Source organism: Varroa destructor, unplaced genomic scaffold, assembly GCF_002443255.2.
Source record: "Varroa destructor unplaced genomic scaffold, Vdes_3.0 BEIS01000004.1, whole genome shotgun sequence".
Classification (NCBI taxonomy): domain Eukaryota; kingdom Metazoa; phylum Arthropoda; class Arachnida; order Mesostigmata; family Varroidae; genus Varroa; species Varroa destructor.
In genome coordinates this window covers 42,711,988-42,732,714 of record NW_019211457.1, presented here as the reverse complement: position 1 = coordinate 42,732,714, position 20,727 = coordinate 42,711,988, and the positions used below count along the sequence as shown (strand labels likewise).

Below are 20,727 nucleotides of genomic sequence, written 5' to 3'. Positions count from 1 at the left end.
GGCGTCACAGCGCAGAAGTGGTGCAACTACAAGAGAAAATGCAGGGTCCAGCGCATGAAGTCCTGTCAGGGATAGGGCCATTAGCCTAGATGTGGATCCCTGTCTGCCAGCCGGCCGGGTGAACGACAGGGCAGCGTAGCTAGCTCTAACTGGACCAGCATATCGTAGTGCAGAAGAGTCTCCCTTCGACGATGGGAACCGCTTTACGTCGGTCCCCGTGTTGTGTGCATTTCCTCTCTCCGACATTTTATGGGCTTTACCCCAAAGTACAACCGTCTTCCCTGTCGTCGTTATACTTCTAGTAGCAGCAAGAGCACCAGCAGCAAAGAGAACCAGCAGGAAAAGGCCTAGCAGTTCGCTCTATAATTCTCTTGCTTAAAAACTTGAGTCCTTTTTTGCACTCACCGGTTCTTCTCGCCATTTCCAGGACCCTTGTTGTGTCGTCGATGCAGCGCCGGTTGATGCTCCCATTAAATTTTAATTTGCATCACAGCTACCCGATCCATCCACCGATGACCATGCACTCCCTTACCAAAACACCTCTTTCTCTCTCGTTCTTGTTAGTCGCACGGTAGAATTCAACGTAGCGTGTGCGTCGGCCTGACCTTTATACACGCTGGAGCTCCACCCCTTAAGAGTCCATACCTTAGAAACCCGTCCTCAAACCCTCTCCCCGAATGCCCCACACCAACGAACCACATCAGGCGATATTTGCTCGTTGTTCTCGATTGGCTGCTACTGGCGCGTTATTTTGTGGTTTTATCGTTTGAAAACGTAGGACGGCCTTGAAAAAAGATAACTCAGACGCTGCACCCATTGCAGTCAATTTCACCATTATTACTGGCTTTGACTGGCCACCTGCCGCCGCTGTTGGGGCTGTTATTATTATTATTATTATTATTATTGTTGGTTTCTGTGTGAAAGTTGTTCGTTAGTACCGTTGTTATTCAACAACAATAACTTAGCGTACTACCGTCGTCCCAGGAATGCCATAAACCGTAACGTGTCGAAAAATTAAGGAAATGTATACGCATCTGCAATTGAATATTTTACAAATACAGATGCTGGATATTTTACATTCCCAGCAAATATTTCATCTTCATGTTGCAATCTGCCACGGGAAGGCACAATAGATCTGTAGCAAAACGCGCATGAAAGAGATGAAAGTAAGCTTACAGTTAATCGAAAGAATCGATCTCTTTAGTCGTTAATGCACTAAAAGTGGAGATAGCAATTGTTCAAATATGCTTACTATTCCCACTTGACGTAATTTGGGCATTAATTTTTTGGGATGGGTATAGTTATGAGTACTGGACCCAGAGTTTCCTATAATTATTCATTTATTGACAGTTTGCCAAACGTCTGTACGTCGTCATCCAGTTTGTATACCAACTTCAATTGAAGTGACCAGTTAGAACATAATTCAGGATCACACTTTACCACTGAGCACCTAATTTGAGACACATGCTGCACTCAGCAGTTTCGCAATGGAAGTTCACTAGTTAGGTAATAGAATTCAAGCACATCTCGGCATTCCTAGTATTTCATGGTTAATAGTCATTACTATTTCCCGATATAAAAAGAATCGATATTTTTCTATTTAATGTAAGAGCCAATGTAGTACATAGTAACGTGTCTTGCTGCAATACCAGTAATCAGTTTCTCATTAATCGAACTCTCGTAATTCACGTTACCGTCACTAGTAATTAGCCTACATACTCGACCTATCATGCGTGACGCACTCTCGTTGTTCCCACCCGTTTTGCGCCTCCCTAACCTGTTTCCTTTCTCCCTGAACAGGCCATAACGTTTACCAGCAGAAATGGACAGTGCGCGTTTGTTATCCTTTTCGTTGTTGGTATCCAGACTACTTAGGCTTCATCGCTTAGTAATTTACGGTATCAGCGGAATGCGACGCTGTCTCGACCGTTATGCGTGTTGAAGTATGATGCAACGTATCGCCTCGCCGGCTCAGCGTACATTTTGTTTGTATCAAGATGGAAACATCGATCCAAAACGCGGATACGAAGGGAAATCTAGGAACATCTATAGAAGCTTTTTTTAAATTTAAAAATTAAAATAAAAGAAATAAAAATTACTCCATAGAGTAGTCGGTGTCTCGGTTGACGGTGCGATTCCAGAAACTGCGATGATCCAACAAAGAGAGGCCGACCAGTAGAGAAAAGGCCAACCCTGCGCCGACATTTTTGTCCTTGACGAAGGTTACCCCCAAAGTGGCGCTTAATGCCGAACGACGATTAGCGACAAAATCGGGACAGGCATATAGCATCAGCATTACGGTACAAAGCTGCGCAGTGATTTTCCGATTGGCAGGCCCAATTCCAACTAATAGACCGGCCTAGTAGGACGTAACAATATCTAGTTATCACGTCATCTTTCCAGGTACGATCATAAATTAGAATAGATAGATTACTTTTCATGCATGATGAATGAATGTACTCGACAAAGAGACACGCCATCATGGTAGCTTTGGCAGGGTAGAAGCAGTATATAATTGTTAAAAGAAAATCTACGCGAATACCGCAAGATCTGGCCGTTTATAGGTTTAATTCAGTGTTTAGCCTGCGTATCGCATGTATACGTATCTAAAAAAAATCCTGAGGATGTAGAAGCATATACAGGTAGTACATAACATGCACAAGGAAATGGATTTTCAGAAAAAGTAGTTTTTTGTGTAGAGTACCAATATGAGTGCTATGTATACTGTTCGCACTTATTATGTACGCTGAATTACAAAAGTTCACCGTACATACCCTTAGCTATTTTTGAGAACTCTATAGAAAATGAATATAAGAACATTAATTAGGCCATTTACTGCGGCTATTACTATACGCCCTATAATCAGTATACCCAAATGCACTTATTTCTCATATAAGATAGTTGCTTGCCAAGTTCCGTGCCGCTTTTAAACCTCGCACATGTGGACGCAGGTAATCCTAGAAAATACGTGTTTTAACTTTTTCAATTATTGGTAATCAACAGTAAGCGGCCGGCTTCGATGATATTTTTCTTGTTTGAAGCAATGGCAAATTGGTTTAATAACAACGGCCTCTTTTTGATTAGTGGGCATTTATGACAAGTTACTACAGCCGAAATAACGTGTACGTGGCCTGGCCGGAGCCATTGTAACCCTCCCCTGATCAACAGAAATAGTAACGATTGCGATGCCATTCACAATCACAGGAAATAAAACGATAAATCTACCCTCTAAATCCATCACCGTTCAACCAAAGGACGGATGCGTGAGCCTATCCGACTCTGGGATGGGCAGCGCGGCACTAACTGAATTCGAAAAACCATCCTTGAACAGAAAATAGAAGAGGAGATGATTGTAAAACCTCGTAAGTTTAAGACCGCGGGACGCAATCACCCCGCTACGAACAGTAATAAGCAAAACTAAAAATCATAACGATAATAATAAAAATAATATTGGAAAGGTATCTGTTTGAAGCTCTTTAGGGTTTAGGAAGTTGTAAATTGGAGCCCTATACTAATTGATCAGTTCAATCATACAAAGGAATTTCAATGCACTTTGATAACATAGGCTCCAACAAAAAAACAATGCACGAATTCTACATTTAGTTATCAGATTTGATGGATTATAGTAATTTTAAGAGACGAGTCTCTCTCTAATTAGGCAAAATGTATTTCGTGTTATTTTAGGTAAACCCATATGCTTTCTATTATCTTAACACATTATTATCTGACTCTATACTGTATTTTCATCAAGTGTTTCCGAATTACGCCTTTTGCTCTCATGGCTTTCAATTCCTACTTGTTTGTAAAGAGGACAGCTATCTGTCGTCTGATACCGAGTTCGTCCTAACGGACTCACACCGTACGCCAATTATGAACTATACCGAAGAAAGCGATTTCGAAATCGAGCATTGTGCGGTCAATTTTGTCCTTTGCACATTCGTATCAACGATCTTGTGGGTGAACCTATTTGCTATACTATTTGCCTACCGAAAACAAAACTACTGCCGTTGTGGATGTCATTGCCACTGTTGTCGTGAGGTAAGAGCGCTATCATTTCTTCCGTAGTATTCCCCATGCATACATATGTCCTTATATGCAATGTGCTCGCAATACACTTCACGGCAATGAAGCAACCCGAACATATACATAAACAAGGTAGAGCAGGCAAATTTTAATTAACAGAAACTCTTCCTCCGGTGCATTCTGTTGAGAAACGTATTGTCTATCATCCAGCACAAGCTTGGCTCTTCTGAACATATTATCGTACTTGAAATGGTCATCACCATCTTATTTCATGCGCAGATCTTTCAAGTCTTTCCGGAAGAAGAAGAAGAAGAACGGTACAGCGAAAATATGTGTGATACCTCTTAATCTGTTGATTTAGTAGACAAAGCTGGAAGTAGCTCTTGCGCCACAGATCTTTTATAACCGTTTTCGTATTTAAGTTCACAACGCTTAGTCCTGGTCATCTAAGCTGTCTCGTCCTCTCTTTGATTTCCTTCCACCTTTCCTATCACGCCTACTCTCGCTCTCTTTCAGGTTTCAATTTTTATACACTATTGCTTTGCACAGACGACGTTCATGGAGATGAATGACCTCTACGTGGGCCAAATTCAGCACAGGCGCCGCTGGTGGAAACCGATATTCGATCTTCGATGACAGGAGGTCCTTGCTATACACCGTAAAGGAGCGGAGAGCACCGTCGTGCAGGTCATGCTATAGCCCGCGCGATGTGAAATTCCAGGTAGGAAAGGTTCAAGTAAATATGCCCTTTATAAGTGTTGCGTGCGCCGTTGCAAAAAAGCGAACTGGACGAATCAATGAATGATATAACGTACATTTGGTTATACATGAGCATGACAAATGGGAGCAAACGAACAGCTCTTTAGACAAAGCATTCCTTAGTGTATTGGATATCGTAAGTAAACAAAACCTCAGACAGGCCTAACACAATTTACGAACGGTGCTGGCCATCACAACCATTCAACACTTAGTTCATTCCTCTTTTCGTACATTTATTCCAGGTGAAAAAGAAAAATGTTGCTGTAGGCGAAACATCGTCAGCTGTTGAAGTGTTCTGTTTATACTGAGACATTTTAACTCGCAATAGAGCCATCAATACTGGCATTATCATCGTTTCGCAAACAATTCAATTGTAAATCGCATTGCCAAAGTCACTCTACAACAATCGAAACACCTTGGCTTCATATCTTTAACAACCGATTTAGTTCTCATCGACTAGTTAAACAATTTTCAATGGTAGCAGTCGTTTTCGTCGCCCTTTCACGTTTCCGCCCAGCGCTAATGTTTATAGGAAAAGCACTTATGTGCGCTGCATTCTTTATTGTAAATGATTATCACTGCCGACCGAGCACAGCGTTCCCTACACTTATTATTAAAAATATTTCTTTCAGTAAAATATAATAAGCATTACTTATTTTGTATCGCCAGTGAAAACTGATTGAATACGTTCAATAATATAGTTAATTCAGGATTCGCTATGCAAATTGATGAATGATTCTAAAGTCGGAAAAGATCTTTATCAAGGTAAACAGTTCCTTTTCTAAAACAATCCTTTTAAAGGCGTTTCAGACGTGTATAGGAATCTATGCATACAATGTTTTGCTCTAATCTTGTTCCTGAGAAAGTCATATTTGAGGCATTATTTAACAACTAATTTCGGAGGTGCACTACTGGGATGAAGATCCGTTAAAGATCTGTGAAGTAATCAATACACCATGTACCCTTCAATTGCTTAACCAAGTACTGAGCGAAAAGATAGCAATACATGACAGGACGATGCTCAGCTCAATCGAACTACAGCAACCCCTTTAAATATATGATTTACTATATGGTGCATCGCTTATTTCATAAGCGAAACCATGACAAAGTTTTCCCGTAAAATAGCCAATACCAATTACGCTATAGAATATGATAACCTGTGAAGTGTTTGAAAGATTAATTACGTAAGAATTTATTGAGTGCAGTAGAAATTTCAATAACATTGGCCAGTTATACAGGCCTATGACACATATATTTGCGTTATACGTCATAGGCGTGCCATATAAGGCGATGAAAAACATGGTAAGCAACAATGCAGATTAAAGTTGTTATGGTTAATTTAAGCAACGCAAGATATGAAGGTTTGTTACCTTCCAAGCTCAGTTGAAATAAATTACAGCCTATTTATACAATTCACTCTTGAAACTTTTTTATTTTCGGCTATTGAACCGAATTCATGCGCTTGGTGAATGTCAAAGTGTGCTACGTCACGATATCGCGGATAGCTTTTCTTCGGCCAACCTTCAAGATCATATACCGCGAACTATAGCACAAGACTTTATATGACAGTTACTTAATTCAAGAATTTCCTTCTTACAGCTATTTAAATGTATTCCCTGTTTATCTGATATGAAATAACGCTATGGCAAATACTAGACAGGTAAACACCGCCATCTAACTAAATAAAAAGTATTAATAAGAACACAACTCACCCCTCCGGTAGACGCGCTTTTGCTGCCGTCTTTGGGGGCGGCTTTACCCTTGGGCTTGACGAGGTCGGCCTCGGTCTTCGGGCCGAGCAGGGTAAGAACTTGCATGTCCACCTCAGCTTTGACGCTCTTACCATCAGCAAAGCGTAGCGCATTTGAAGCTCTCGCTTCACCCAGGAGTGCGCCAACATTGTATCGGTAACGCTGGTCGATTAATGCGCTTTTGTGGCGCGTGATGATCTCTTCCACAGCCTTCTCGATTTGTTCGGGCGTTACTACGATATCAACACCGCTAACACGTTCAAACTCCTAACAAGGAATAGGTAAGGTTATTGGTAGATGCAGATAAAGCCGGGTTTACATTAAAACACACAAAAATAAATATACCGCCTTTTCTTTAGTTAAGGAAGGTTCTTATATGTAATAACGCAAAGATTTAAGAATACATAGAATTGAATAGATTGATTTGTATTTTGAATTCGAAAGATCTGCATTGTGAACTCATTACGTATATTATATATTAAACACCTGTTACAATATTTCTAAACATCGATATTTGACGAAGAGGTGCACGTCGCAGTGAAAAAACGTTCTACTGAGGTCGTTTTACTCATTCTTGTTCGAACGGAAAGTACGAGCATTACTGAATACTTGCAGTCTTTGTATGTAACTATTTGCGCCGGATACGAATGTCCTGTGCAAATTTTAACACGAGCATATGGTACTTTTTCGTTGTATGAGCCCTACCTTTCGATCGAAGTCGCCCTGCGGATGCGAAAGAAGAAAATCAAGGGCAAATCCAACCTTTACTTCAGAGTCAATTTTCCCATTGGCAATGTACTCGACAAGCAAAGGAAGACGCCCACGAGCCTGAGCCTTAATCTTCGAGCATGCAGTGTAAACAAGATTGCAAACTGTTTTTGGTATAAGTTTGCCTTCAAGAATAGTCGATACCTGTGAGTCGAAAGACGGCTATAAAAAGTAAGTGAAATTTTTTTGGCTTGCAAGGCTATCGCCGGAATAACATTGTTGAGAGAATAACGGCAAGCACTGCCGTTGGTTTAACATCCTAATATTGTAACCAAACTGGTCTCATTTATCGCAAGTCAAAATTGGTACGTCGAGAATGAATAATGTTCATTCATCTTCATCAACATATTATCCCGTGTCATAGATGGATTAGATTTTGCCAATAAAAATAAAACTACTTCAACCAGATACCATGAAGATATTTATTTACAATAAATAGCAAAATGACAGATTCTGAATACTATATTTTATACGTATATAAGCACCGATGCATTGAGTTTCTAAGTCTTAAACTTAGGTGGCGACTTTAAGGTACTTCACATATGCCCTACGGATAATAATTTGCAAACTAACGCGAATCAAATAGGCAAAAGATATTAAAAAGTTTCGTCAGTACCGCAACATATAAGTAGAAATCAAGACTGCTAACATATCTTAGGCAAAAATCTTTCTGGCAAGTTTTATGCAGACTTACCTATCAATCAAAATATATCAGAGTGGGCGGCAAGAATTATAATAAAATATTTCATACATACCAGATACACAGGGAATTATTGTGTAGTATTCGATTTGGTTCTATTTAGGCTCTAGTTCGTTACTGCTACAAAACTATTGCGGTATATTAAACACCACATGACACGTGTTCCCGCAAGTTTCACATCCTTACGCGCATTTGATGCTGTATTTACTTGGGCAACATTACTATTATGTAAACGAACCAGAAATGATACCTGACAGCCCCTAAAATATTATCAAAGATGGTAATTGTACACGTAGCACCACCCCTTTCAGACCGGGACTTATCGGTAGAACTGAATATGGTGAACTAACTCACCCATAGAGCTGATCCGCGTAAAAGGACCCCACTCAGCCCATACCGTATGCGTTATTGGTACTATTCTTATTTTTTTATATGTAGTTATTTAATGCTAAAGAAAATCACTGACACTTGCAGAAAATTATCATATGCATAACTATACTACATGATGTAGATAATGTGAAAGTTTTCGAACCTGGACAGCGCTGTCTATCAGTGCTCCTGTGAGAATCTCATTCTTTAAGGTTTCATGCGCCTTCTGTTCGGTCAGACCGAGATACATTAGCTTGCTCACTTTATCAGTATCTGCCATAGTCTTCGTTTAACAGTACAAGACACGCACGATACACTAAACTATTCGCACCGTAGACTCTGAAACTTTTCTTCACACTAAGACTTCATTCTATCCGGCGCAAAGCTGTACACCGGTACTTTCTACGTGAAGTTCACAGAGTATAACACAGCTTTCTGCTGAGCGCATGCAGTGACCCGGCACGTTCTATGTAAACCTTAGGCGCCCATTGTAAACATTGCAGCAGACGACGTGCACATAACCGCAGCTGCTCGCGTAAGTGTGAACAAAAAACGTATTCAAGTTGCCCCTTCGAGCAGATAAGACAACATGTCATTGAATTTTCTCGCCTTAATTTTACAACCATTAATTCTGCACGTACATGTGTTCCTTCGAATCAGCCCGTTTATCGTATCGCACAGAGATACCGCATACACCGTCTCATATATATCTAAGCATATACAATGCAACATAGACGCCCTGTTATTTTCCCCGGAAACGATTTCTAGATATAATAAAGCACTAAGTCTTTTCATCCGCTATAAACATGCCTTGTACATCTCACCCACATATGAGATTGCCTTTTTCGTGGCTCTCTCGTACAGTTCGTGCATCCTGAGAGACATTTCCTTTGCATACGTACTATTATTTAAACATTTACTATAGCTTTAAATGCTAGACCAACGGCCTTGCTTTCTGGCAGCTTCCGGGTGCTCGATCGATCAGCACCAGCTCTCTAATCCTGATCAGCTGACGGTAGTATCGTCGTTCGGCTGTGAAAGTGTTTTTTGTGTTGTTGGCCGCATTGACGGAAGACGTCACCAATTTTATGTTCTGTTTGTAACCGCCGCCGCCTGGTCTCGTCTGGTGACTTGTTTAGTGTCTAACACCAGCTTTGGCGCTGACGCTGGTCGCCAGTGGTATTTGTCGGCGGTCTATCAGCAGCAGCCGTACAGTGACTGACACTAGTCGTTGTTGTCTGTCTGTGGCGAAGGGTCTTGCAGCAGTCGTCACCACCGTAGGTAAAACAGCAGTACGGAGGCGATAACCTGCTATCCGACATCGTCTAGGGACTGTGCGTGTGTGCCTCCGTCTGTGTGATGAAAGCAAGCTTATTGGTCGTGGCGGTCAGCATTAACTGGAGCTATCGCCGCGTCTGCTTGCCAGCCGCTGTTTCAGCCAGTATAATTTTGGAGACGCAGGCCACGCTATTATTATGTTACGGTGTTGGAACCAAAAGCAGCAGCAAAAGTCAAAAGCCGACTTTCTACAAATGCCAGAGTTGTTACATGAGCACTGAATGGAGCCGGCAGTATTTAGGTTAAATGTTTTGGTTCGCGTGCTATTGAGGAGTGCATAGGAGAGTTTGGAGATCGGCAACCACACGAACACAGCATAGGACAGTAATCATGGTTTGTTTGCTTTAGTCGACACCACATTGCTGATTTTCAATTAATCGAGCTTTTAGGACGTTTGGTCTCAGCAGCAAATAGTTAGTGCTATTGTTGGATTTTGAGCACGACGTCGGCTTTTGTCGACAGGGATGAATTGACAATAATTAAAGCCGAGTGATTAGCAAAGAGTCAAAGAGAAAAAAATAAACGTAAGCTCGTATAGGCAGTTAACAGAAGCACCAACAAAACGTAACCATCGAAAGGATCCAAAGGCTTCAAATTGTCTCATGGCCTCATCGCGTTTTCGCAGTATTGTTTAACCGAAGATTCTACTACAACTCCCTCGAATTCATATTGCTGTTGTTACTCTGACATAACAGTTTCTGCCACGCAGCATTTTCCTACCCTGGTATCCACTACGGGAGATACCAATAAGACAAAACGTCGATAAATAGCTCAAAAGTTCGTGCTTTTGTCAAAGTAATCTTAGTTTGCCTCTAATGCCTGCTTGTGGGTAAGCAGAACTGTGAAGTGGTTGATAGCTTGTGTTTCCTCAGTGGTGTGTAAAAAGCCGGCACGGCGAGAGCGGACGAAACGGAACATGTTCGGAAACTCCTCCAAAATAGAGAACAGTGAGTTAACATCTCCGAAAGCCTGCAACTTGGTCTAAATGAAAAAGGAGGACGATATTCCATATACCGGATCAGCAACACTAACAGGTGTAGTTCACAGCGAAACGACTTGTAGCTGAAATACGAGCGTTCCGTTCTCGTCGTGAGTTGAGCTTCATAAGGCGGTAGTGAGTTCAGAAGTAGTTGTTGAAAGAGCAACAACAAAAGTTGTCAAAATTATGGCATCTAAATTTCAGTATGATGAAAGTGGAAGTACGTTCTTTTATTTTTTGCTCGCCTTTTTGGCAATGGTAATCTTACCCTGTACGTACTATCTATGGCCACGAAAACCAAAAGAAGACGTTGAGGAGGACAAAAAGAAATGTCAATGCCCACCTTGTCAGACGAAGAACGCTCGACTTAAGGAGATTGCCCCATGGACTAAAACAAAAAATAGTATCATTCGCGTCCTAATAATTATTGGATGGATTGCGATGTTCGCATGTATCTACAAGGTAAGATCCTGGTACCTGTTAGTAAAGTATTAGGTATTGTCGAAAGCAGTTAAAAAAGCGCGACAAAACAGGTGAGGGAAAAATATATTAGATGATAGACCGAAGTGAGTGGTCAAAATGATTGTCACACGGCTTTGGTGACTTCAGTAAGATTTCTGAAGAAATAGGCTTCAACCTAATCTAATAATTGCCGAAAGATAATACATGTGCAATACATCGATGTATGGTACAAAACAATTTTATGAAACATCATTCAAGAATGAAACAGCTTCAGCAGGATGAAATTTATATTATATTGTGTATTAATTTAACTAATTTTACATTCGAATTTTACTTAAAGTTGGGAATTAAAATAACACTTGCTAGCTAAAAATAAAAAGCTAAAAGTTTGAATAACTTTACCTATATAATTATTAAGTATAAGTATTTCTTTCGTAAAACGTCCTTATGTTCTAGGATAAAAATGAGCTTCGACTATATTTGTTTTTAATGTCTTGTATAATGCTAGCCTTTCAGAAAGTTGGCTAGATCATTAACAAAAAGCTTATGGCAAAACATTTAATTTAGTCCAGTATTAATTACATGTTAACAACCTATGATTGGACGATGTGAGGCATTATGTACAAACTGCACAGCCTTTTTAACTAATTAATCCTTTGTTATATATATATATAATAGAATTATTAATTATTATCTAATTAAATAATTAACTAAGAGGGAATTCAAATGGTTGCATATGCTTAGCTTGACTAATACGAATAAATAAAGAAAATATAAGGTTTTCAGGAAGGAATTATTTTACTAGATTAAGTCTGAAGCATAAAACATCCTAACCAGTAAACAAATTATAGCAGGTCAAGTATTGTCACAACATAGAAAAACGGTCTGGATTTTAAAAAAGTTTCTTGAAAGGTGGCTGATTAGCGACAGAAAGATACTAACTGCCTGGTCATAATTGCCAGTTGGAATCCAGTCGATTCGATTGCCTTGATTTCTTGTTAATTCTGACGGAACTTGTTTCAAGAGCAGCCGTTGTTTTTATGAGAAGAGAATTGTATTACCGTAGATATTTGAAATGTCAGAATTCCACAAAAAAACAGAGCAGTACTTACCAAAGTAATGCTTGGGAAAAGTTTAAAACTGGATTTTATAGAAAAAGTGGAGCCAATGCTAGTATTTGGATTGTATCCGTTGTGTTTTGCTTCACAGCTTGGCCTGCGTATACCTATTTTATGCCTGTCTCTGCAATACTGTCGTAACATGTTAACAGTGTCGCACTAAATTATATGCTAGCAACATCGTTCTTGTCTAGGTATCCTTGCATATGAATTGTATATCTCATATTGTTATGTAACCTGAAATATGCCAATATCTGAGTAACTGCCAGCTTTAATATTATTTCTGCTAATAAGTGAATAATATAACTTATACTAGCAGGTAATATTTCGGGACAAATATGTCGTCCTTTTGTGTATATGCATTTGATACTTGAATAGAAAGAGGGACATATTCGATATTGACCAGAGTCTGTTGGTACAAACCTTTATATCGATATTTAATATCTATCCAAATTATGGTTATATCTAACGGCTTAGAATCTAAAAGAACCGACAGGTGGCATTACTCGAATTTGCACAAGACTACACATCTAAAAATTTCAATATCTAAATAAAATATAAAATCACAGATTGGAGTTATTCATGTGCGAATTGATTTTTCTTATTATTCTCGGACGGTTTTTAATAGTGTGACTTACTGTCTAGTTTTCTTCTCTAGATTTAAAATCGTGATCTGAGCGGGTGGAGAATACCAATATTTCTGGCACTAAAATGACTGTAGTTCAGGTAAATACGGAGGGGATAGCCAGTCATCCCAAAGAGGATTAAATTTAGTGCGTCCGTGACGCGGTGGATTTTTGAGGCTTACAACCTACAGTTGCGTGTTCCATGCCAGTGCTATTGAACATCTTTAGTGAAGTTCAGTCGGCGTCGAACCGACTGCATTAGTCTGTTCACAGGCGTCGTCGATTGTTAGTCTGAGTTAGCTCAACATTATACAGGGTGATTCAATGCTGAACATTTGTAACGATTATCCGGAGAGTAGCGTTCGTATATGAATCGCAAAACGAGTGTTAACTTGTTGATGATAAAAATGTATGCTCACAGCCATGCGCTTTAACGCATTTACTAATTGATCAGGCATGTTTTCATTTGCATTTGATTCACTATTTACTGTGTACTGATAGCGATCTGTGGCTGAGCGAATTTCATCAGCGTAGATATCAAAGCGCAAAACATATTAATATTGTATGGTTCTACATACGCACATGTAAGAGCATGGTAAAATTTGTTACAATCATGTCCAGAACTCAAGTACCCCACCGAGTGTTTTTTTCTATATCACAGTTCTCTCTATATAACTGTAATAATACTGAAAAAAAAATTGCTCACTCCATGGTCACAGGTTAACAATTTTACAGTAAAGTGCGTTCTGCGAAATATATTTTAGTACGCATAATGTATAAGTGTAAAGAAACTGACGATTTCAATTTCATCACTATTTCTAGCTGCTCTGTTCAACTATTCTATTGCACTTTTTTCACATGCAAAACTTACCCATTCTAGAGTAGAACGTTAAAATCCTGATTATTTTTTGCTTAATGTCCAACTTTGTAAAACTATCAATTTTTTTTTTTGGATAGATTTTTTTTATGGCCAAATTACAGCAACTGACCTCGGTTGTCAAAACTGTTTAACAAATATGCTCTACGCTTTCGATAATATGAAACCTGCTTATTTAATTATATTGAAATTATAACTATAACAGAGCAATCGGACGCCTGCAAGCAGCCATAAGAATATGCCTTATTTGCTCGTCATAAAGTATATAATTAAAATATTATAGGAGTAAGCAATTATTATTGCTATAAGTATAGCTACAACAAAATGAACTACCGTAGTGACAGCGATTGAAATTGTTAAAATTGAAAACAGCCACAGAGTTACAGGACAATAAATACTAATAATCATAATTAGCAATATTTTCTAGTACCAACGGCTGATATAACTTAAGGGATGTCGCATTTATTTGTTCTTACGTCGAAAATTGCATGAATACCGTGTGGTTTTGGTTTGAATAGAACCTATATAAAATAGTTAATTAACGAAGGCATTTTACAAAATGTCTGAATACTCTTGTTTAGCTTTCGAGCCATTGCCGTGTATATAATGTTCAGTGTCGTTTCATTGCTTACTTGATTTCAGGTTAAACACCTTGAGGACACGTGGGTAAAATGGGATCCGTATGAGATTCTCGAGTTGGACCCTGGTGCGACTACCGCGCAAATAAAAAAAGCCTATCGCCAGCTCTCCCTTATCTATCATCCAGACAAACAGGAAACAGGTGATGATGCTAAATTTATGAAGATCGCAAAAGCATATGCTGCTTTGACGGACGAGGAGGCCCGGAAAAACTGGGAAACCTATGGAAACCCAGACGGACCTGGTGCCATGTCATTTGGCATCGCGTTGCCGTCGTGGATTGTCGAAAAGGAGAATTCATTTTGGGTGCTTGGCGCCTACATGTTGGTGTTTATGATCGGTTTACCCACAGCTGTCGGCGTGTGGTGGTACCGCTCCGCGAAGTATGGCGAAGACCTTGAAGTTCTACTTGACACAACGCAGCTGTACTTCTATTTTATAAATCGTACATCGCTGATGACACTGAGACGAGTCGTCATGATCATTGCAGCATCACTCGACTTTAAGTCTGACCACAATCCCGAAATGAAAATGCGGCCTACTGACAACGAAGAAATTCCACAACTCATCAAAAAGATCGAAGATTTTGGCGAGAAGAATCGTGAGCCTCCACTGAACTACGAGTACTCAATTAAGGCAAGAGCATTGTTGTACGCTCACCTGCTGCGACTGCCTTTGAACGCTGGCGCCGCCAAAGACATGAGGTATATCGTCAAAAAGTGCCCTGTTCTCCTTAGCGAATTCGTCTCGTGCACAGCTCAGCTGGTAATGCTAAACCTCAATGGTCACATACCTCGTATGCCTAAGCTAGAGACGTTAGAGAATGCTATCAAGTTATGCCAGCTCGTCGTGCAAGCCTTGTGGGAGAATCGCAATCCGTTGCTACAAATCCCGTACGTGCACGAGGAGCATTTACGATATTTTATAGCAAGGAAAACCCATATCCGAAGTATCGATCAGTTGCGACAGCTGAGCGAAACGAAGCGACGTGAAATACTACGTTTCCTGGACGACACGCAATACCTTGAGGTTCTTAAATGCCTCGAGCGGATGCCATCGATCGAGGTCCGTTACAAGCTCGAAGTTATCGACGATGAGGATCCCGACACGATCACGGCTGACTCATTAGTAACGTTGACGGTTACGATGCGAAGACGTAAATGCGATGAGGTGCTCAACCGCACTGAGGAAGAGATCAAAGAGGAAAGGGATGACGATAAACCAAAACAGATTAATTGGCTCAAGAAGGGACAGAATAAGAAAGCCGGAGGCAAGAAAAAGGCAAAGGTAGGTGTATTTCGTTTAGTATACTCGTATGTTAAATGTGCTCCTTTTGTTTTAATTCGGAGCCACTGCATATAGCTGTGGCAAGAGCTAGCTTACAATATCCAGTATCCTTAGCGAAAACAACCTCGAACTTGATTACTAAGCGTCCTTGATTAAAATACTAACGCTTACTGCATGCAACCATGTTTTAGAGCAAAAAACCGACAAACGTACGAATTGTCAGCAAAGTTACCGAGGAGGGCGACAATGATAGCGAAGAGGAGGAAAGTAAGGAAAACAATGTTCCCCGCGAGAACGGAGTCGAATCAGCGACTGACGCTGGGCGCGAAAGTCGGGCTTCTCATAAGGACAATGAAAGTGGTGACGGAAGTGGCAACGAAGGCACAGAAGTTCGGCAACGGCTAAAGCCGTCTAGCCAGGGCAAGGATAGCGACAGTGACGCCGAGGGTGGTAACGCTCTCAAAGTTGTTGATAAAGATAGAGAATCAGATTATGAAGAAAAGTTGCATTTTGACGACGTCAACGCAAAGAAAAAGAAAAAGAAGAGCATGGACAAAATTCCTAAGATCTCGCATTCGGTACATGCCCCATACTTTCCTGTGGATAAACAGGAGTTCTGGTGGGTGTACCTCGTCGACAAAAAGCAACAACAACTAACAACGGTACCGTTCCTTATGACGAATTTGGTCGAAGAAGAGGATGCCATTCTGAAGTTCTCTGCCCCACATCGGCCCGGCACTTATCACTACACCTTGCATGTGAAAAGTGACTCTTACGTTGAGGTGAGTAAAGTTACTGAAGTACACAACACATCGTTCGCTAAAAGCTAGACACTATTTTATTCTGAATCGTCCAGGAGATTTGGCTCGTAAAATTTTGTTAGGCTGGAAAAAGCGAATCAGTGTTCGAGCTTCTCAAATTCAAGAATCATGTCCCATAGATATAATACACAAAGAGCTCGTTTTCACAAAAATGGAAATTTTTACAGAAACTTTATTTGGTGATATAGTAAGCTTACATATTATATAGTTTTTGAAGTTGGACAAAACAGTAGTTAACAAACTACCAAAAAAAGAAATATCAGGCAAAGTCAAGCAACAACGCAAAAAATTGTACAACTGAAACCTACGACCTGTGGCCGAGCTAAAAAAAAAAAAAGCATATCGCTGAAGTTCATTTTCTTAAGGTTTTTGCTACAGGTGCATAAGTTTCCTAGGTGCCCATGATGCAGACAGAGCATTATGGGCACATAAGAAATTTCGAAGCATAAAAGCCATTCGAACGGCATCACGCGGCATGTGTGACACATATAGTATAAGTTACGACAGTCATGATTGATTTCCGTTACCTGGAAGCGCGGTCAATTCGTGTGGTGGCAGCATTTAAAAGAAACAGTGCGGCGGGCGAATCGTCTATATCTTGAATTAGCATGGTGTAACTGCGATCGCGACCTTTAGTATTTTATATAAACCCCGTTAATACTGAATATGATTTTAGGTAAAGATAGTGCCTACTAGCACTGCTTTATAAAGTAATACAACAAATGAGTATCCCGAGTTGGTCTCATAAAAATTATGGTTCATTTGAGGCCTACTTAAAGATGGTTATACACAAACCAAAAATCTCTTTTCGAGAACGTAATATAATTAAGCAAAATTTGCGAGAGGAAATGCGATCGTCAACGATGCCTCGGGTTGTCTGGTACTAGGCTATTCCTAATGTTTTTTCAATAGTAGCAATCAACTCTTGGAAGACCACTACTCTTTAAAGAGTTCAGATCGTTTGTTAACATTGTCTTCTGTTGAACGCGGTGCACAATTACATTTTTCTGGGTATAGCGATAAGTGTGTTGTTCTATGTAAACAATTGATTCTTCCTGATTTGTTGGGTCTGCTGTATTGTTACCTTTCAATGTTGATTATTCTCGAATTGGCTACGCTGTCTACAAATGTGGCCAAACAATTACGTTACGAGGTAGAAAAAGACGGGCGTCGTGAAATGAAAACAATGGTTAATCGAACGCGTCGAATTCGAAATAAAGGCGGAACGCACATCTCAAGGTCACAAAGCTGTTTCCGTGGTTGCGATTTTCTAGATTTGTAGGGTGGCTGAACTCTGACAAATGCCGCTCTATTAGAATATCTGAGGCACGACAACATTATTATAGATTGGTAATAATGTTATCAACAAAAGATTATACAAGGACGCAGTAACAACACAGTCTCTATAAGGTCACAAGAGCCTTCTATATTAACCATCCTTTAACACTTTACTATGAACTTGGCTTAGTCATCAGTAAAAAATCAATAGCGACAAAGCTTTTTGCTTTTCTCAGGTGCTTTTTGTTCCCTGACTGTGTTTGGACAGACATTTTTTTGTTTCATGAGAAGGTTATTTTGAGTAAAACTGGCGATCGTGACGCATGCTGCTAGATGAAGATCCCTTGACCTTCAGTGACAGCAGTCACGTTTAGGTTTTACGCTTTTAGTTGAATTGGATGGGACTAATCACGTATTGGTAGTATTCTTTAGCACACAGACAGCCACTATAAAAGAAAGTCGTAGAAGTTGCTCCATCGATTGTTAATAAAGTAATAAGTTGTTATCGGTGCTAAAAGCGTTTTCGAACACAATCGGAACCAAGAAATTGTACACAATGGCTTGAATGTAGAGTATCCAGGATAGTTGCGAATCGAGTGTTTAACGGTGAAATATCAGTTGCAAAGCTTAATAGAAAACGACCAACCAGTATGGATCATCAGTTCATGCCAGCGTAGCAAAACCTAATTCGACTTTGGTAGGAAAAACTATTATGTCAGTTATCAAATTAATTCTTATATATATATATATATAATATTAATGATATATTAAATGCCAGCTATGCCCTTTGCCGTTTGCTGCTTTTACTTATGTTGCCTTGTTTAGGATTTCGACCAGCAGATTGACGTCAAGATCGAGGTAAAGCCAGCAAAACCAGTTGTCGAATCTCACCCACAGTGGGAGGCCCTCGATGAGGAGTCGGAAGTGGAACTCGAGGATTCGGCAGTAGAGGATTCTGATCTCTGCAGTAATGACGAAATTGATTCAGATAACGACGACTAGAGATACCTATTATCGCTACTATTGGAAGACCTAGACTAAAAATAACTAGACCAAGCTGTGTTCTTTGTTGACTTATCTTTGTGACTTATCTTTGAAAAATCATCGACAATGCGAACATACTTATACACACGCATTGTTTCGACTGCCATGTCGTGTCTGAGGCATTGATTCGCGCGTCGGTGGTCTTATGCAGCGGCCACGAAATATTTCTGTATCGCACCATGTAATCATCCCATGTAACCATGTATCAATGACATGTTGGTGTATGTATCAAATATATCGACGATTGCTCGAGGAACATGACAAAAAAGCGTTTCATCCTGTTTCGTTTTCTGGCCGACATATGTTTTCTCCTTCGGGCTCAAAATCTAGGATATGTAATTGTTGCTTTACGGATTTAACCATATTTTATCATGACAGACAGAGCTTGCTGTTAACTGGTTTTTCATCCTCTTGGAGTTCTAGTAAATTTGATATACGGTTACATTAATAGCGTACTGAGCGTAATTCTTACCAAATGTATCCAAAAACGCGCAACATGGGGAAGATATCATTATATTAGGGAACATGCCAACCGGATAAAAGGAATCTTAATACGTCTAGAAATATTTAAAACATTTCGAACAAGGCCCCCAAAAGGACAACACACGATATCCTAAAGCATTTTATATGTTACTCATAAGATGTGCTTGAGATTTTTGACGTGATATAGAACTGCGTTTGAATCAATAGTATCAACATAAAATCGGATTAAAAAACAAGTTATAGTGTACACGAACTTGGCCCTACATTGCCTCAGACAAACGTTATGACTGCTGCAGCCATTATCAAAACAGCCGAGAAAAGACGAGACTGCTATTAGGCGCATACTTTTCTGTCGACATAGGCGGCGATTTTGTCCTTCAACAGAGATGACAAAACAATGAGACGAAGTCTATCTTCTTATGAAGCGAACTACAAATCTCTTAGGAAGTAAAAAGAGCCGATTTACTATTAAGGTGATGATCAATATTATATATATTGATAATTAAAAAAGATTTTGGTATATTTTACTTTCTGAGTATTGCACTTTCCTAGGTAACCTGTCAGCGGATGAAATAGAATGAGGTTACGACGCCTATTTTATTTCCAACTTTTGAGAAGCTATTTGCAGTTGAAGGCAAGTGCTATCTGAATTGAAAATATCAATTGAGGTGTAAATGCTTTTCAGGTATCTGACTCTCATTTATCGGATGTATGTGATCTTTCATTTGGGCCAATTTGAATGTAGAAGCTAATTAAATTTATTAGATCTTTTAGGCAAGATCGTTCTCACAACCAACTTTTAAGGTCGGTCCATACTGGTAAGGACTTCAATTTTTTATTTATACGTACGGATAACGTCGGTCAAGATTTTTTAGAAGCCAAAAAAAGCTCTTTGGAAGATTAATCGCAATACAGTATTTTTTGAATGCATTTTTAGCAAGTGTTCGATATTTTTGCTATGCAGATATTTCCTATAGATATATTACTGAAACACTTGGAACAGGTGTAAACTATGAATTTGAAGTGTCAAACTAGTGAAAACAACAGACGACGTTACCGAAGGGGTGATCAGTACCCGTTATAAACCATGATTAGTTTCTTCTTTTAAAATTTACTAGCTTTTTAATAGACATTCAGCATACGTTTACAGGCAAGAAAGCTATCACATGGAGTGTCTCTTCGTTAAGGCAGTCTGTTACTGGTATGGTATCGTTTGCGATACGCAGGACAACATATAAGGTCAATTGAAAGATAAAATTTATAGCATTAGCATTCTGGATTATTCAAAAGAACCTGAAATGGTCATTTACCTCAAATTCAGCTCTACAATCTTTAAATAACTGATACCAATTTCTCTGCAAAGAGCCATATTATTCCATTATTCTATAATAGTATGTTGCGTGGA

The 20,727-nt window shown here is 39.6% G+C and overlaps 3 protein-coding genes across 7 annotated transcripts in view; 2 read left to right on the top strand and 1 right to left on the bottom strand.

Annotated features, from left to right (window-relative positions):
- LOC111249159 (uncharacterized) overlaps positions 1–7,709 on the top strand; it is a 72,650-nt gene extending 64,941 nt beyond the window's left edge. The window contains exons 7-8 of one of the 3 annotated variants that reach the window (XR_015327074.1): positions 4,540–4,744; positions 5,025–7,709. The gene's annotated coding sequence lies outside the window, so the exon portion shown is untranslated. Of the gene's footprint in view, positions 1–1,800; positions 3,363–4,539; positions 4,811–5,024 lie in introns of those variants that run through there. The other 2 variants (XR_015327072.1, XR_015327073.1) reach the window with 2 other exon arrangements.
- GlnRS (Glutaminyl-tRNA synthetase) overlaps positions 1–8,874 on the bottom strand; it is a 93,970-nt gene extending 85,096 nt beyond the window's left edge. The window contains exons 1-3 of one of the 3 annotated variants that reach the window (XM_086988040.1): positions 8,534–8,872; positions 7,239–7,445; positions 6,495–6,800 (exon numbers count right to left, since the gene is read on the bottom strand). In XM_086988040.1, coding sequence (XP_086844166.1) covers positions 6,495–6,800; positions 7,239–7,445; positions 8,534–8,650 — 630 coding nt within the window. In that variant the 5' untranslated portion in view covers positions 8,651–8,872. Of the gene's footprint in view, positions 1–6,494; positions 6,801–7,238; positions 7,446–8,533 lie in introns of all 3 variants that reach the window. The other 2 variants (XM_022802660.2, XM_086988041.1) reach the window with 2 other exon arrangements.
- Positions 8,875–9,427: 553 nt separating this feature from the next.
- Sec63 (translocation protein Sec63) lies at positions 9,428–19,849 on the top strand. The gene is made up of 4 exons (XM_022802662.2): positions 9,428–11,149; positions 14,413–15,696; positions 15,888–16,478; positions 18,621–19,849. Exons 1-4 carry the CDS (start codon positions 10,874–10,876, stop codon positions 18,795–18,797), a joined length of 2,328 nt encoding a protein of 775 aa, XP_022658397.1. The 5' UTR covers positions 9,428–10,873; the 3' UTR covers positions 18,798–19,849.
- The last annotated feature ends 878 nt before the right edge of the window (positions 19,850–20,727 follow it).